We start from the raw sequence: 19861 nt of genomic DNA, 5'->3' as shown, positions 1-19861 counted from the left end.
ATCTTTCTCCACCGTAATTGGATTTAGATGTTTTTATTGCTATTCCCGATATAAGTTTTGTGGCTTCTGGGAAATTATGCCAGGGCGTAGGTTATTGACATCTTTAATTTGATGTTATGTTTTTCAATTAAATAGTTAGATATAGTTTGGTTATATTTAGCATATCTTAAGTTTTGTGAACGTTGAGTACGTTTTAATTATAATCATTCAAAAACCATGCGTAAGTTATCCACAATTAAACCAATTGTGGCTTAATATTGGATATCTATACATATAATAAATCTGTAGAAGGGTCAATTCTGTACATTGAAAATATTGAAAAAATAAATACCAGGGGGTGTTACTGGATCGATACCAAACCCAAATATGTGATTAAAAAAATTTTTATCTGTCTGTCTGTCTGTCTGTCTGTCTGTCTGTCTGTATGTGAAGGCATCACGTGAAAACTAACGGTTCGATTTCGATGAAACTTGGTATAATTATACCTTATTATCCTGGGCGTAAAATAGGATACTTTTTATCCTGGAAAAATACGTAGGAAAAAATTAATCTTAATTTTTCAGTTTTATCCATAGACGTTGTTCTGTAGAACCGCGAACACACGTTGCGTATTATTATAGGCCTAGCCGTATTTGGGTCCAATAGATTTATAAGATGTCATTGTCAGAGTTACTCAAAATGGAGAAATAAACCATCCACGCGAAGACCGACATCCGCGCGGACGCAGTCGCGGGCGGAAGCTAGTTTAAAATAAATTTAAAAGATTTTAATCCATAGGTCAATCTTGTAAACTGAACTCGACACACATCAAAATAATCTTATATTTAAATAAATTGATCATTGTTATTGAAATTTCGCTTGATTCACTTTAAAAAATTAAACTAGCTGGCTTTTGTCTGTTCTTTTATTGTTTCGCATGAGTTGCCGTGCGTTTGTTCAATCTAATTGTTACTCAGTCATAGCCATTCATTGGAACGGAATCATATTGCAATACTTGTATACATTGCAGTAGGCTGGCTCTGCATTCATTCCAGCCTGTTTGTAAGCGTATATTGAATGCGTTATTGAAAAATACACTCGTTTGTGCAATTCATTTCTGTTGTGAGTGAATACTTTCGTTCATTGTGCCGAATGTATTATTGAATTGTTTAATAATTATAGATTAATGTTCATTTGACTTTAGCATGTATACAGCGCGTTTTTTATATCATTTTCCATTTTCTTGTTCTATGTTATTCCTGCAGTATTATGTAATTTAATACTGGGCGATACAAAGTGGGTTAAGGAGTGTCAAATGACGTTGTTTAAGCCGGATCGTAGGAGAGCTATAACCTAGTAGAAATTTACATTCTAACGAGTCTATAATCCTAGAAAATTGTCTTTAGAAGGTAGGGTTACTTAATTGAGATACTTCTGCGGCTTAGTCTATGGTTTTAATGACTTATGTACTAGATTTTTTTTAAAGTTACAAAGATTGATGAATGAAGATTAAAATGGTTGGATATTTCGAATATCATCTAAGTAAAATAATTTCCTATTTAGGTATATAAATCAATATACTTCTTAAGATTTTTTAATCTATTTTCTCATATTTTTGGCTTAGCAACTATAGGTAAAGTTTATAATATATGACAACCATTTCCACTTATCACTTGATAGTAAAACAAACATACACTCCACCCTTTATATTTGATCAGTATAATTGATTTGCCTCTCCATACATCGCAATTAATAGGTAATGAATGTACTGTAATATGCAATAATAACGTATTGTTGTCCAACACAATAAGGTTTTTGTCCTTAACTAATTTCAGGACTGGAATTGTGAACAGATTTTATACGCTGTGTTAATTTATTAATAGTATAGTCCAGTGACTTTGTTATCTACTATTAACAGTTGTATATTGCGTATTTTATAAGTCAAATAATGTATTTATAATAGTGAGCAAATTATAAATGTTATATTGAAAATGAATAATATTTTATAGGTTGGTATTAATCAGAGGATAATTTTCACAGAGCATTATAAAGGTGATGGTCCAAAAATGTATGGACCAAAAACCCAGAGTCGATTTAGACAAATTGGGTATCAATGGCTTTATTATATTGCACAATTTTCCCCACCGAAAAATTAATGCCCATATCCATGGGGTATGAGAGTTATAGGCTAACAAAGTATATATGGAAAAAAAAGTATATATGGTGGCACAGGACCGATCGCGGTGGAAAACCTTGGGGGAGGCCTATGTCCAGCAGGGGACGTCCTTCGACTGATGGATAGTTTAATAGTATACTGCTGTTGTAAAAACTGGTAAAAATAACAAGTTACTTATGATTTTTTTATATATACTCTGTTAGCCTATAACTCTCATACCCCATGGATATGGGCATTAATTTTTCGGTGGGGTAAATTGTGTAATATAATAAAGCCATTGACACCCAATTTGTCTAAATCGACTCTGGTTTTTTTTTGGACCATCACCTTTGACGAAAAAATTATGAATTGTTTTTTAAAATTCAAACCCAAAAGGTTTGAGGTGTTACATTTGTCATTTTATACGTTGATTCCATATTATTATAAAATAAAATAAAAATAAAAATCATTTATTGAACAAGGTTCCTTACATCATAATATAGATTATGTAATCAAATATCAATTAAACAATAGACGTTAATATCACTAGTGTGACAAGGTAGTATATCATACAGTCTCTACATAATTCAGAGCACATAAGCTCACAATTTCATTTCAGTTCCGCGGATAGTATATAACAGCACTCCTTTGTTAGTACTTGATTAAAATTTGAAATTCTCACTTCCTAATCACATAGAGAATTAACCCTTATTATTGAACCCTTATATTGAATACCCCTTGAATATGCTATTCAGCGAGAATAAGTTCTCAAATCTACCCCAAGCCTAGATTAACTTGGCTCAAGCGACTTGGCTCGGCCCGGCTTCGGCTAATAGTTAGCCATTAAGGTTTCAGTTGGATCATATAAGCCCCTGTAGATTTCTGTGACCTCTTGAGCTTAGAGTTCGAGCGGACGGGACGAATGTGTTGGCTTAAGATGTTATCATGAACGCGGATTGTGAAAAATTTTACTGAAATTATTTTTAGGGGCCTAGTTTGAAATTTTTACGACAAGTGGCTTGAGTTAGTTATCGTCGCAGTGAAGTGCGATTGTATAGCTTTGTATGAAGAATGAATGCAGTAAAGAAAAGTTGAAAATATATTAATACACATATCAAGAGATTACGAAGTTATGTACGTGATTTATAGTGTTGTAGAATGAAATTATGTGATCGAACGAAAGGACAACGTAAAGAAAAACTGATAAATATTTTGAAGTTTTGCTGATATTTAAAATTAAATAAAAAAAAAATCAAAATCAAATCATTTATTTATTTCTCCTCACAATTCCCAATCACATACCTAAACTAATCTACATGCATACAAAATTATCACACAATTAGCTGGAGTTGGAGGAGCTGATGTCTGAAATGGGTTTTAACCGGTATCACAGATCACCAGGTCCCTGCCCTCGGAACCAAAATACATTTACAAAAATATGTTTCACATAATTCAAAAGTTTGTGGTTAGGTAGTGAGAACGACATAAGTTTATTGTTATTTAAAATAAAAATTAATAATATACCTACATATGTGTAAAAAATGACAGATACTAGAAACCTCTAGGTGCACATGAATGAATGAATGAAAAATTATGTGTAAAATAATACCTAGCTCCTACATAATATAAACCCGTCCGTCTATAATAACACATTTAATCAAGTAACGCTCCAATGTTCTGTACGATGTGGCACATAAACTTTGAAGCCAGGTACAGAATTATCAAGCAATTTGACTTCAATTACAGTTTTATCGGAGTTCCAAAGTCCAGAATCCAATATGATCCCTCCATTAACGTGACTCTAAAGTTCAGCTTCGAGTATCTTGAAAACTTCACAACTGTAAATCGATCCTTTAAACTATTCTGCTCGAATACCTCCATCAAAATTTGTCTGTTAATATAATATAATTGGAGTTATCATAATAATTCAGATAAGACAACGATCAATTTTGTGTCTATAATTACTTATGAATAATAAATAACTACATAATAAGCACATCTTTCGTATAAGAAAGATAAATTTTAAATTGTGTAACAAAACAGAGTCAGGCTATGTCACTTTCGACCACATTACCTACGGCTATTAGAACTGGAACAGCATTTGCCTCTTGAGATCATACGAAGTAGCGTAGGTCAGCTAGTTTTAATATTAAAATATGACATAATTTGTCAGCTGTGTAATAAACTCAGTTAACCGAACTTTTTAATTTAGTTAATATAGCTAATGTCCTCTCATATACCGTGGGAGCTCCGTCTAGTGGAACCCTTACAAGATTAAGCAATTTATTCATTGTATAAAACCACTTGGTCCTGTCATGTATTGTATTCGTGTAATGTTGTCTTGTCTTATTGTGTCGTAAGTGAAGGAACTGGGCCCTCATGAATTTATGTACCTCCTTATGATGAAAGGTAAGTTTATACTCGTATAATATGTTGGATCTGTTAAACCTTTTTAAAGGTTTGATTATATCATCTATTGTGTTCGCACTTATCAGCAGCTTCTGAATAATGACTTAACAAAATTAAATTGTTTTTGTGAATTATGTCAACATTATTTACTCCAAATCTTAGTTATATTTTACAAAGTAGATACCTATCTTTCAATATGTCAAAGTCCGGGAACCCGGAAAACGCGGAAGTCAGGCCAAAAACCAATTTAAGTATGAGAACTAATTGTATTGAATGCCTACATTACTCACGTCATTTAACATGTCTCGATTCTACAATAAATTGACCCTTCCCTGACAAAGCACATTTAAAAGTAAAATTTAAGGAAACAAATGAGAGACTAGAGTTCAAGATTTATTGGACACTTTCATTTGTCTCTTGACGTTTGAAGGCGAAATTCGTCTGAAATAGACCCCTTTTTAGGGCGTGAAATTGAATCTTGTTGCGGATAGAGGGTGAACAGAAAACTTAAATATTTAAGGGATATTACCATCCGCGAGCAACCTGGCAAAAGTGAGGTATTAATTTTGCCTCCCCCTAACTTAAGATTGGGATATATGAAGTCGTTAAGGTTTAGCAGTCATTTGTACCGTTTTGCTTTGAAGTGTAATGAAGCATGAAGTCATGCGAGTTTCCCCCGAACCAATTAAAATTAGCGGGCGTATTGTGGTCCCGCCGTGTCGCCATGTTGTACTAAACACTGTTCCTAAAATTTTACAATGTGTCAGAAGTAAAAAATACATGCTCATTCTGAAAGCGGATTTAGACGACTATGTAGGACATTTTAAAGAGTTTCGTAATTAATAAACAGTTGAAACACAAATTATTCATTACTGTCATATTCGAGTGTTTAAATAAATAGCCTGTGTGTAGGAAATAAATTCCATATAAAAATATTTTTATGGAGAGTTTATTATAACGTGATATGGATATTAAGGAAGTGTATTCTGTAAACACCTGGGTGTGAAAAGTTTCTAATTAATACACCTTCAATACGGAACAATGGATGCTAGTTTATAGAGTTCCCGGTAAAGTAGGGGGCTGGATGGGCTCCCAGGGGACAGCAATTTCATTAATCCTGCGGCTCTGCGGTAACTTAGAAGGGGAAGTCCTGCATTTTTAAATATATTAAGAGTACCTGCTATTTGCTATGAAATAAGATTAAGGCGTTTTGCGCTTAGGCATTTAAGAAAATAAACAAGGGAGTGGAGTTAATTTCTAATTTTTCTATTTATGCACCATATTTTATTTAGGATTAAGGCCGCAATCTTTTAATAGCATTCACAAAGATATATTGGTTTAATATACATTTAATTCTTATTATATCGAGATTTACTTTCTGTAATACAAAGTTTATTTTATGATACGTACCGTATGACGTATCATATCCTAAATATTGTACCAGTGTTTTCACATTCCTATAATTTTTAAAATATGAAAAATATGGGACACTTAATTTATAAGCTAATTTTATCATAATCAATATTTATCTTATCAATAATAATACGTAATTTTTAATCACATCGAAGTGAATTGTAACAACTAGTACTTGTAATAGCAACATGGCGGTCAAGAGTTATTTAATTTGTGTTTTATTATGTGCTTTACTACAAATATCGCATGGACAAGTGCGTCTCGTGGATGGGAAGATTAAAATGCAAATTGGCACAACAGCGAGGTGTCCAGATGCAATGAGGTTCATGACACAATTAGTGCCAGTGTATGAGAAATACAAGCAGTTCCTTGATATTGAATTCGTACCGTGGGGAAGAGCAAGAAGAGACGAGAGTGGTCAGCTCAGTTGCCAGTTTGGCGTCAACGGTTGTTGGGCAAACCGCTTCCATAGATGCGTTCTTCACTTGTTAAAAGATAACCAGGACGCGGCAATAAAGTTCATGCAGTGTGAGTTCACTGACGCCTTGCCTGGATTTTCAGGTAGCTATTACTGTGCGACTCATGTGGGTCTGCGTTTGATCGAGGTGGATAACTGTATGGCGACAACAGGAGATGCTCTGGAGGGACCAGCTGAAGCGGCCGCTGCAGATCCCATTAGAATTATAAACTTCGTCCCTTATATTGTGTTTAATGGTGGTATCGATCGTCATACCTCGACCCAAGCGAGGAACCGACTTGAAAGTGTTATTTGTTTTGCATTGGCTGATACTCCGGGCACTGGTGTGACTCACTGTAAAATATAAAATAACTAATAACGAATAAAGTGGTATTCATATTTTGCTTAATTTCTTACAATTTAAGCTAGATTTATCCAGTATAAATAATATACATGAATTTATCATCAAAAATAAGATGAATAAAAACCGATGTAATTGCAGAAATTATAATAAATTATAATTATTATTACGGTGTACAATGTTATTATTTTCGAGAAACTCAATTGTGATACCTTTTTAAGTAATTTTAAATTAACAATTCCCACTAGCGCTATAAATTATTTTGAGTGCAAAAAATTTAAAGGTTCAGGTGTAAGAGAAAGTTGTAAACAAAACTTCCACCTAAGGAACTTTTCTTTGATAAACACCGCTGGCTTCAAATTGATATACAAAGAAAACATTGTTTCATAAAAATATAGAGGCTTAAAGAGTTTCGAGTTCTCGTGTCTTAGGGATTATCTTGAGATTCTTTTGGGCGGGAAAGGAAAGTAATTTTGCGAGATTTTCTTTTGTGCACGGTTTTTAAATGTGAATTTATTATTGCAATATGCGTGGGCTCTGTAGAGCATTTAATAAATAATTAATTAATGAATAAGATGGAATACAGTATTTAACTAAGGGTTTGTCGATCTATATCTGGGGTGTAACAGTTTTTTTAAACCAGAAATATAGTAGTAATATACATAATGTAGGTCACCTATTGTGCAATTCGTTTGTATCTTATTTCTTTCATCTGGTGTGTGCAATAAAGAATTCATTCATTCATTCAATATATGAAAAATTAATTAAATAAATAATAGACAGCTCTTAATAATAAAAAATAATAATTGTTTTATTCGTATAAATAATTAATAAGATAATGTGTGTAGTCACAAGGCTTTCCTGTGTTATTAGTTCTCAAAAAATAAATGAATGGATTATAAATGTTGGTAATTGTATTGATAGAGTCCCAACTTTAAATTAAACATGATAGTAGGTGAATATAGTTAAGTCATAATATTGTAATATTGTTTGTAGTACGAGAATGGGTATTGTATAACATAAGCACAGGTGCGGGAAGTTTCCCTAACGTTATGCAGATAGTAAATTATAACGGTTATTTGATCATAATTGTGTTCGATCCTTGTAGATTTGGTTCAAATGGTTGTAATTCCTATAATGTGGAGTAAAGTGCTTTTACCGTGTTATTACATACATGCTTCTTATCTGTTTTTATTAAGATTTTTTTTATTGGGACTATGAGATATTTAACTGCTCACTTAGGATTAGTTCTTATATTCTCTTTCTTTGCTCATGAAATAAACGGAAGAAAATAGTCGTTAATAAATAATTGTTCACATAAAAATCAATCAGAACAGAAAAATGTAAACATTCCATTCAGTAAGTATATTATATGATGCTAAATATCATTAGAATAAATGATAAATATTCAGATATTTAAACCAACGACGGCCGCGAGGACATAATCACACGATTAACGCTTATCTACAAAAATAATTGTGATATTAACGCTATCAAGCGACCAAGATTGTGCAACTTTGTCCATTATGAAGCGGTATAGGTCGAATTTCACGAAATCCTAATGGAAGCTAAGTATCATAAAACTTTTATTGCTGAGATTTGATAAGAACCTTATAATCCCATAGAAAAGGCTGTTAAAGCTGTTTTTAAGGGAATTGATATAAAAATATAGAGATGTGTATATAAGAGCATATAAGAGCCGGACGTCGAATTTAGGATCTAAGGTAGCCTAACCTATGATAGCTTGCTTATAAAGAAGGAAGTACATAATATATAGAACCGCATTATTTTAGAAGCATCGATAAAATTAAAGTTTACAAGTGCTTTAACTTCTTCATAGTATTACTGAAGTTTGGCCAATTTAGCTGTAGCTGTAGTTCTGCTGCAGTAATATTACAAATAACCAACAGGATCGATTTCTTGTCAGATATAACGTTAAACTGTTATACCAACAGTTTCTATTAAATAGCGCAGTTTTGCAACTTCATAAATTCCCCATCACTCGGCTATGCATACCATAAAGCTGTAGCAATACACTCAGGGTGAGATCTAACAAACGAGCACTGCCGCGGAAGTATCGTGAATAATTGAAGAAGCTGGTCCCTAGCGCGGGGCTCGTCTAGCCGCTCGATCAATACTGTCCAAATATACTAGATAACTATATTTAATCGGGATCCTGATCTAAATGGGTAAAGGATGTGAATTGTCACAAACGCTACAATGGGAAATAGGCACAAATAGGGTAGTTCTAATTAAGTTTGTTCTATTTTAATTAAGAGCAAAAACCAAGGAAGTCTCAAGCCTCTCTGTCTGAGCTACAAGTATACATGATGTCAATGGAAAATTAATAGTTACATCATGATGAAATAGAAACAATAAGAACGTAAATTTTTATGAACGGGTAGAAGTTGAATGAGGCAGCATTGCCTTATAAAAAACCCTGATCCGATAATCTGAGATAAATATAGGAAGGAAGGAAGGTGAGCATCACGCCTCAATTTCACTACCATCAGAGTGACATAGTTTATCCTGCTAGTTTTTCATTTCTGTATCAGAAAAGTCCTAGTATCCAAATCCATTCGAATGGATCTGCGAAAAAGTCTAAGAATCAACACCTCATCAGCGGCATTGTCACCTTTTCAATCTCGCATCAAAGGCCCGATCTGATCGCTTTCCGTGTCCCTAATTAGCAGATCCTCGTTCAAAAGCCGTTCAGCTGGAAGTTATTGTTTATTGCCAATAGCTTCCGAGCAAGAGGTGTGCTGGTACGGAAAATTGAGGCGAAATCGTGCATTCGATCGCACAGTGTTGTTTTCATATGAATCTTGAGCGAGCGCCACGTTATCTGACATTGTGTACAGTTCGTAAATAGCTGGGTTATTAATATTGTAGTCAAGAAATGATTATCTATAAATGGTAAAGCTTTCAGTTTCAGTCAATGATAATTTTGATTAAAAGTAGATAATGTTACCGTTAATAACTATCATTGTAAAAGGTTATTTCAGGCGTTAAAATATAGTTACAGAATACGTAAACAAAATTAGCTCTACAAGAATTCAGACGAAAAGAATGATTACACGAATAATTAACATATTTATATCCGCCAGGTATCTTTACGCCTAAAGTTAAGCTATTGCGTGGGTAATATCAAAATTTTGGGTCTAATATAATTCTTGGAAGTTACCGTCTAAATTTTTATCATCGCAAACAAGCGTGCTTAATACTGAAAGTTCTAAACTAGGTCCCGAGGTGCGACCCGCCTCTTATGAATATTTGAAAGGTACTCCACTTTACCTTTCTTCAAAACATAAACTATCAAAAAACTGCATGAAACTTGCAGGCAGGTGTAGCTACTTGTGAAATAAATATTCATGCTATCTGCAAAGTTTCGCTCTTAGAATAAATTCCACGGACATTTATAAGGAAGCTACTTTATGAAATAATATTCCCATTTGCTCAACTAGCGTCGTAATGTGAAAATGGAGGAATTAACATGCTTTATTTTAATTAAAAAGTAAAGTTTTATACTGAATATTATGTTTTTATATCATGCCTTTACTCTTCATCATGCTGTGCATATTATTACACAAAAATATTTCAATGCAGATACGAACATTAATAAAGAATCTACCATTTTTGATTATTTTTTTTTTATTCAAGGAAAAGCTTCTTATTTTGTTCATATGAACGAGCTTATTATTATTATTTTGAGCTGGGTGAGTTTTATTCAAAAGTACCCATATTATATATATTTCAGCAAGATCGTATTTATAAACTCAATGTAATCTTCGAGTATTCAGGCCTATTTCACAATTTTATATACTTCCATACAAATTACATAGTTGTAACATAAAACTGGATGTATATATGAGTCACGAGTCACGTTCTATTCAATATGTCTCTTCTAAGATCGTAAAATCTCTTTATATTTTAATAATGCATTTAAGCCCATATTTACTATTTTTGACGGTGTGAATGTGGAATTAAAGAAAAATTATCGACGAGGAATGTTTAATAAGACGCAAATATTCTTCAGTAGATTTCAAGAGAAATTATTTGTATACTACCTAAATAGTTTATTCGTAATAAAAATAATTAAATGTTAACTTAATAACATGTTGCACATTGTTTATAGATAGGTATATACAACCTTTTCTGACTATCATGTAGCACTGGTAGCTCACAATTAATTTTTAAATTTGGAACACTGAAAAAATAATTGAAAAAAAAAAGAATATGTTGAGCTACCGATTACATGAATGTTTTTGTTTTAGTTTAGCATTGATGTGTTATTATTAGGTAGTAATATTACTAGGTTATTAATACTTATTAAAAAGTAGTTATTAAGTGAAATGAAACACATAACATAAATTCGTAAGTACATTTCAATTGAATCTCCGTAAACGCTCTAGCATACCGTGTTACATTGAATCCGCTAAGAATGCCAAATATCCCCAATATAGGTCATAGATTGAATTCGTAACAGCAGATCGGCTTTGATCATCATCCGCAAAGCTGAAGGATGGCGGTGCGATCATGCAGAAGTTATCGCTTATTGAAATCGATCCCACGACCCGGGATGCCAGATATTTTCACATCACCATTATGAAGGTGTGAAGTTTTACATTTAAAGCGCATATGCTTTTGTGAGGAAATTTTAAAGAGGTAATATTTTCTCTTGTTTTAAAATTTAGATAGATTTTATTTATTTTTACATCTATAAAAATATTTAACCTTTAATGTTCGAGTAGGCTAGGTTTTAATACCAGTACATTAAATTTTGTAATGAACCCAAAACAATTCATTCTTCATTTAACGTCATAGTAACTTCTAGAATAGATACCAATTTTTTTAATCAATTCTTGTTTCTAAAACATTTGGCTGTCTATGTAAATACATATATGTACAATTTATTAGGCTCCATAAAACGAATAAAGGCAGGGGACTACATGAAATACATAATATTTTACATTTTTGACAGATGTGTCTCCCTAAAGATTTATTACTCGGGGAATATGAAGTTGCGCCTTTTCGTGTAGACGAGAGATTTTTCGTTGTTTTCTAGAGATAATGTCTCAACTGTCAAGAGACGGGATGGCTTCAGGGTATAAATCAAAGTATTTTGTGTGCAACCAGGTGCACTGGAGTGGTTAAGTTATGCCAAGTTTAACCGTGGTTCTATTTAGAATACTTTAACGTTTTTAAAGGGGATTACCTTTATGTATTACGTTATGTTTTGGCATAAAACCAGGGTTGTTTTGAGGATATTTTGATATTGTTTTTCTGTTGATTTCCGTTTGATATGAAATATGAATTATTTTAAGATATTACTACTACATTACACTACATATTATGATACTACATTTCCAATATAGAAGTATTTAAAGCATTGGTAAGAATGCAAATTCTTAATTTCATAAATTGAAAACTAACAGATAATGATTGACTTGTTATTCTATTAAAAAAATTATATATATTATTTTCATTAATTTATCTCTCAGCTCTTTAGCAATAAAGGTTTTCAAGCTTAAATAAACACTCATAGTGAATTCAAAAGATGCCACGGCGATTGCAAGACTCGCCTCATCGTCTAAGTTTCTCGACGTTAACAAGAAAAGTACATTTCCGCTGTATTTCACAATTCTATGGACCGTTAAAGATCTATCCAACAAGTTTACTCCCTTGGTATGAAGTTAATTTTTCGGAAATATATCTTACGTAATCGGAGCTAACGTTCATGCTGTTATAAGTGCTGAATGGAAGTTGCTTCCATAAATTATATGTCTGGGCGAATTGACTCTTATCTTATTTGCAAGTTTTGCCGTTTCGTATGACAAATGCTGTAATTGAGATTTTGCTTTATCAACCGAATTCAAAAAGAAGAAACTTTCAATGTGACTGATTTTTTTTTACCTCAGAACTTTCGACTTTTTAATAGTGACATATTTTGGTCTAATTCTGAAGGTGGCTTAGCTTTTTTCTTTGATAGCTCTGTTTAAATGAAACTAATTGACATTTTATTAATTAACGAAAGGAAAGTTGTCAGGGAGGAAAGCATAACACTTTATTTAAACTAAAAACTAAAACGTAAACTATTAGAAAAAAAGATAGTATATAATATAATGTTTATTCTACGTTATTGTTTTAGAATATCAAATAAAATAATATGTGTCAAAAACTTCCTAACTAATAAAACACACGAAGGATACCTAGAAAATCCAATTCAGTAATATTCAGGTTTGTGAAGAAATAATTCTCGAAAGTTATGACCGGTGTCACAGATATAAAGTTCTATCCGTATCAGGCGAGCCTACTCGTAAATCTTTATATAAACTTTTGTTCGGGCACGAAATTGGAAAAATTTAATATTACCTACGTTTTTATAGTTACCTAAATCATATCAAATTACCAATAACTATAGTGGATGGATTCATATTGAATTGTCGATTTTCAGAATAAATTCCATGAAATTCTTATTTAACAATTTAAACAATTTTCTATTATTTTGTTTGATATGATTTATTTATTACGTTTCGTGATATTGTTTTGTCTTCGTTATCATAATCCGTATGTCTATTTATTCTGTTTATATACATAATATCTAATATTATTATAGAAACTAAAAATATCAAACACGATCCTATTTTAAAATAGCACGTTTCTTTAAACAAATATTGGAATGGTTTACATATAGATTGTACTTTTCACGAAACATTATAAAAGGAAGTAGTTGTAATATCCAAAATACACAGAAACGGTTTTACGCTGATGAAATTTTTCGACATGTCCAACCACCCGAAGCCATGGGGCGCCTAATAAGGAAACTTTGCCAATGCCATGTCAGTAATTTAAGAGCCCATACAAAGTTTTGTAGCGAAATTAAATTTTTGTTGCGCACCGTACTTCGTACTTTGTTGTGCTACTAATTTTTTGCTGACTACTTTCATAGTTTGCCCGCTTCGTAATATAATGTTAATCCTTCCGAAAATACTCGATCGAAACGAAACTATGCCCATACTTTTTGCAGATGATGTGTCCGTATTAACAAAATGCAAAAGTCCCGATAATCCGAATCCAGTAATCGAAGCTACACTCCATACAATAACAAATTGGCTAAAAGACCACAACTTAGAAATAAACCTTAATAAAACTAAAATAATTCAATTCAAAACGTATAAAAGTCCATCTCTTGCCATAAATATAAACTATCAAAATACACCATTAGAAGAAGTAGACACATTTAACTTGCTTGGCATAAACATAGATACACATATAAATTGGAAAACACATATTGAATATTTAAAATCTAAGTTGTCGAAATTTACCTATGCCCTATTCCAGATAAAACATAGCACAAACTTACACACCGCTTTATCTGCATATTACGGGTACGCCTACTCATGGCTAAGATATGGTGTGATGTTATGGGGAAACAGCGTTGATGTTAATGATTTATTTAAAATGCAGAAGAAGTGCGTGAGAATCTTAGCCCAAATAAAAAACACAGACAGTTGCAAACCATACTTTAGAAAATATAACCTTTTAACATTACCATCGATGTATATACACGAAATTTGCACATTTGTCTATAAAAATATTAATACATTTTCACGAGTCGAGGAACACCACGAAGTAAATACGCGCTTTAAAAATAGATTACACCTACCATTCTCAAGAATCAAAATGTTAAATCAAAGCCCCTATCACATGGCTATAAAAATATATAACAAACTTCCTGACCAAATTAAAAACCAAAAAACTATTTATTTTTTTAACAAACAACTAAAGTTCCTTTTAATCCAAAAATGCTTTTATTCAATAAATGAATATTTCGAAGCTAAACTACGCTAAACTTGAATTTTCGTGTGGCCTCGTGTGGCGAGTCTTTCCAATCTCATATACCTAATAAATGTAATTGAAACTAAACTAAACGTAATTGTGTAATTCCGGACATATATAAATTGTACATTATTTTTGTTATTTTTGTAATCTAATTATTGTCAAATTTAATTGTATGAGATAATATTATGTAATTTAAATATAACATTATGATTGTATTGCAATACCTGTATAAGGTTACTAATATGTAAATTGGTTAGTAAGCAATAAATTATTTGAATTTGAATTTGAATTTTTAATTAGGATCTTGTAAGATTTTATAAAAAATGTTTTTCTAGTTATTATTTATAAGCTATATTAATTGTTTTCACAATAATGTTGCGCACAGAATTTCAAGAATTTTTCAAAAATACTTGAAACTCGACGGTATTCAAATATAAATATTATCGTACATAATTTAAATAGTTAAAATTCTCTGTTATAAATTGATTATATTCAACAACGCCCTTATTCTGAGAAATGGAGGTCAATTTAAGGTTGGTTCACTTCTACGTATCGCACGTGTAAAATTTGTAGATGTTGTTAAATCTAAATTATTGTTAAATGCTTGATTGTGTTCCCTAAAAGCCAATTTCTGAAAATATTTCTATTATATAAATATTATTATATAGTATTTATACCTTTGTCAATGCCTTTAGTTCCAGAATATTCACCAAATCAATTTTTTTTATCTCATTCATATTTTGAAATCAATCATAAATTTATATTAAGTTGACATAATATATCTAAAACTGCCCCTGTAGTCTGGACAAATTAGTCGGTAATTACCGATAACTTATTTATAGACCCGTCTTCAGCAATGAAAATGATGTCGCTTAATACCTCTCCCCAATTTGATGGAAGCATACAATGGATACATATTTGTTTATAATTTTTATTCTTCACAAAACTTTCCTTTATGCGTCAAAATATTTATATAATAATAGCCTTGTAGCAATGCATTTTTATCTAAATTAATAACATCATTATTTCAATTCCGTAGATATATGAAAAATAAATAAAATATAGATTTCATGGATTTGGAAAATCATTTCTTTGCAACACATTCGAATATTGTCAAAACAAATTATTCTTTGACATTGTCAATCGTTATGATACCGACGTTTGATCTCGACAAGATCTCGAAGGCCCTTCTCCCATTACGCTACCGGTATCCTACACGTCCGCGACTAGTATAGGTGGTCGTTTTTGCGTCGCGTTTCGCGCGTATCTCTTCGGAAGAAAGATAAAAAATTCTTATCATCATGTTGTAGTTCTCGTGCGGCTATAAAAACTCTACAATTTACTTATGTTTCTTTCAATATATGGATGAATCCAGTACATCCTACTTTTACATCGTCACTGGAATCGCTCGACATAGCGTCCGTCTACAAAAACGAGGCACAATAATGATGAATTTAGTCATTTTTAAGTCGCTTAATATGCGAGCATCGGGCAGCGAGCAAATAGATATCTAACTAGTATTCTACTCGAGTATCGTATTCTAGAAGTATCGAAATGGGAGAAGGGCCTTACGGTTTGTGTGGATTTGTAGATACGGTTGATAATATCGGAAACATTATATATTATTATAATTTTATAATAAATAGAATATATTTCACACTTCCGATGCTATATTATGATTTAACGCAATATTTTTTTCTCTCTTTCTTGCAATTAAAATAAAATAAACAAATAATGTTTTATTTTTAAGATGGTTTCAAAATCTTATTGAAAATGTTAAGAAGCCTCTTATATTATATTAAATAAATATTAAAATAGTGTACTGCTGTCTGCATTTATTCAGCCTAAATTATTGCATTCATATTCGATTAATTTCTTTTTGAACTTCTAGGATAATAAAATTATACAGATGAATACCTACAAATAAAATAAAACGATCCAATTACGAAATAAATTTATTAGAAAATTTTAATTTAACAGTTTATAATAGCGTAGTTGAAAATTTGGCTCAAAACCATCATCCCTCACCAACATAATAATTCTAGTAACTTGTTCATCTGTAAAATATAAAATTTATAGATAAATATTTATATTTAACACATAAATAATATTAACCGTGAACCGCTAAATCAATTGCATTGCATCCTTAGCTTATTAACTGTAATAAAATTTACAATGATGCACATAATATAATATAATAATACAAGCTAAAAATACAAGTGATACAAATTATCCGTTCCGTCCTTAAGCCCCCAGTACACAATGGCCCATGCTGATCCATTGCAGGCAATGCACAACTGGAGGCCACGATCAATTGCTGTTCACACAATGGCCCATGTCTCATTGCTGCCTGGCAAGCCACTCGCGATGGACGTACAGGGCTCAGATTGATATAAATCCAACCTGAAAGTTTCTTCATTGCTCCACGATACTGACATTTTAGGCGATCAAATACTATATTTTAATATAAAAATAAAATTCTAGTTCTAGTACGCAACAAAAAAGTGCTCTATTCCGGTCAGCGGTCGGTTACGAACTAAGCAATGGCCCATTGTGTGAACACCGCAGGCCACGCTACGCCACGATTCCTTTGAAGTGTGCCCAAAAAACCGACAACTCCCCGATTGCGCGCCACGACAGACCATTGCCCGCCATCATATACCATTGCCCCAATGTACACAATGGCAATGGCCTGCAATGGATCAGCATGGGCCATTGTGTACTAGGGGCTTTAGTTTTAGTTCCGTCAGTTTCTATGATGTCTTAAAGATTTCTCAAAAGGCTTCGAATTGAGCAGAATTATCTTGTAGAGCTTTTGGAGTCTTTTGATTAGAATTTTATTGCACTTCACAAATAACAAAATATTACTAAACTAAAACTAATAGCTTTAACTATATAAAAACATAACGCAGATTGATATTTTCTTAGGATATTTGTTATCCAATAGATTTATAGGACTTTTAAGAACATAATTAAAAATTATCCTCTTGAAAACACACAATTTATATTTATTTTGATAGAAATATTATTTTCATGATTGATGATTGATGTCAAATGTCAAAAAAGTAAATAAAGAGGTTGCCATACATGGAATTTTGGATTCCATGAATATGTAATTAATAGAACATTAATTAAACGATTGATATAAAAAATATCGAATTTGATTAAAATTAAATTAACTGCCATGTTTTTTTGTGCATAAAATTTGCTTTTTTTATATGCAATTGCAATTGTAATAATGCGAAAATTAATATAACTAATTTTAATTTACTATCTATTCCCTAAAACTAAGCTAAATTTCTTGGAAAAAGAACACTAAATTTTTTAGGTCTATACTATAGTTACTGATTTGTTACTGATAATCGTTAGTTACCGACCGATTTCGGTCGATATCGATGTCGATTAGTGTCGAGACTACGCCTACTGCTTTCACAACACTTATTCATCTTTAAGAATTGTTGACAATATTACTTAGGCTAAAGCTTTTATTCATAAATAAAATATTTACATATCAGATACGGGAGCTAACTTTATAACGCTTTCAGAATAATGAAAAGCGATGTGTTTTATCTATGAAATTGTGAATGGCCTGCAATATGGATTACCTTGGAATTTATGTACATAATTCTGATCCAATATCACTATACATGAGTCGGTAAGTTATTGAAAAATCTAATTTAAGATGAGTACGAAATTATTTGTATTAGAGTTTTGTTTCTTCTATTATAATTACCTATTCGAATATAGAGATATTGCATAGTATTTCCTATAAACTTTTCACATACTTCATATATATAAAACCTTCATTAAAATTTTCTTTATCTTTCGCAGCTTTTTGCGATTTTTTATATAGCGTACCATAATCGGCATGACATGACAAACTAGATGTATCGAAATTGATATATTGAATCTTAGGGTTCATACGCACTATGCGGGTAGCCGCATTGCGGGTAGCCGTCCGGCTGACCGCAGGATGCAGTTGCGAATGCGGCCAGCCGGACGGCTACCCGCAATGCGGCTACCCGCATAGTGCGGTTGAAGAACCGTTGCGATTTGCGGTCATGTCGATCCATTTCAAAGATGGAAATGGAAGAAGTTGCAGCTATTTACTACATTTACACACGTTACGTATAGAAGAAAAGCAAAGAAAGAAGTACTGGGTGCATCCTTATTTGCAAACACGAGATGAGAGCAAGCATTTTGCAACCACGTGCACACACTCACTCAATGGCGGGCAGCCGCAGACTGAACCGCACAGTGCGTATAGCAACCGTCCGGCTGGCCGTCACTCGGGCCGCAGCTCTCCGAGCAACCGGAGCGGTCTGCGGGTAGCCGCATCGCAGTGCGCATAGAAATGAATATTACGTACATAATTGTGCTTGCGGTCAGCCGGACGGCTACCCGCAACGCGGCTACCCGCATAGTGCGTATGAACCCTTACATGGGATATACAAGATAGTATCAAATAGCAAAATGTCTAAATATTTGAAACAGAGAAGAAGGCTATATATTTGATTATTGTAAAAGGGTTCGGACGCAAACGAATAGTTTCTATTGAAACGGGTTGGATCCCTTTATTGGAAACATAAGTATTTAACTACTTATATCTATATTATGTTCACAGTTTGGTAGACTTCTAATCTATTCCTGATCTATTGGTAATCAATTTATGTGCATAAAAAGAGCGTGTGAGTACACGTGTCAGAAGTGAAACTTCTTTGGCAAGATTCAAAGATACCAAAATCGTCTCCTTACTCCATGACGTGACGGTATTGCCATGACCGTGAAATTTTACTCTCAACGCGCCTAATGAAGTTTCACTTCAATAATAATAATAGGAAGTATGTATTTAGTACAATGTAACTGCACCTTCACCACAACGAATTGTTTATATTGTCCAATAGTAAACAATAGAGTTAATAAAAACAAAATTAAAAAGTACTGCCTGGGGGCACGTCGGCGTCGCTGTAACAGCTGTCCTTGAATGATGAAAAGCTTAAGGCGATTACAACTCCCTCCTCAAGTTTAATATAAAAATAAGAAGATAATGCTCTTTTAAGTGTATGTTCTCCTGGTACGTTTGGAAAGTTTTTGTCGTCTATACAAGGGGAGTAAGTGCCAATCAATATTTTTTTAGACCGGTATGCAGTTTGCGATGCGTCGGAATTTTCTTGTTGTTTTATGCGACCCTCGTTTTTAATAGTATTTGTATGCTATATCTATTAATGTAAAAACATGGAAAACG

The 19861-nt window shown here is 32.5% G+C and overlaps 1 protein-coding gene across 1 annotated transcript; it reads left to right on the top strand.

Moving 5' to 3' along the window:
• Positions 1-6135: 6135 nt before the first annotated feature.
• LOC123696858 (GILT-like protein F37H8.5) lies at positions 6136-6795 on the top strand. Its single transcript, XM_045643238.1, has one exon. The coding sequence runs from the start codon at positions 6145-6147 to the stop codon at positions 6778-6780; it is 636 nt and encodes a 211-aa protein (XP_045499194.1). The 5' UTR covers positions 6136-6144; the 3' UTR covers positions 6781-6795.
• Positions 6796-19861: the final 13066 nt, after the last annotated feature.

The sequence above is a fragment of the Colias croceus genome, chromosome 13, assembly GCF_905220415.1.
Source record: "Colias croceus chromosome 13, ilColCroc2.1".
Lineage (NCBI taxonomy): Eukaryota > Metazoa > Arthropoda > Insecta > Lepidoptera > Pieridae > Colias > Colias croceus.
This window is presented reverse-complemented; position numbering and strand designations above follow the sequence as displayed.

Coding starts and splice junctions, on each gene's coding strand:
- LOC123696858 (XM_045643238.1), top strand. CDS start 6,145: ATGGCGGTCAAGAGTTATTTAATTTGTGTTTTATTATGTGCTTTACTA.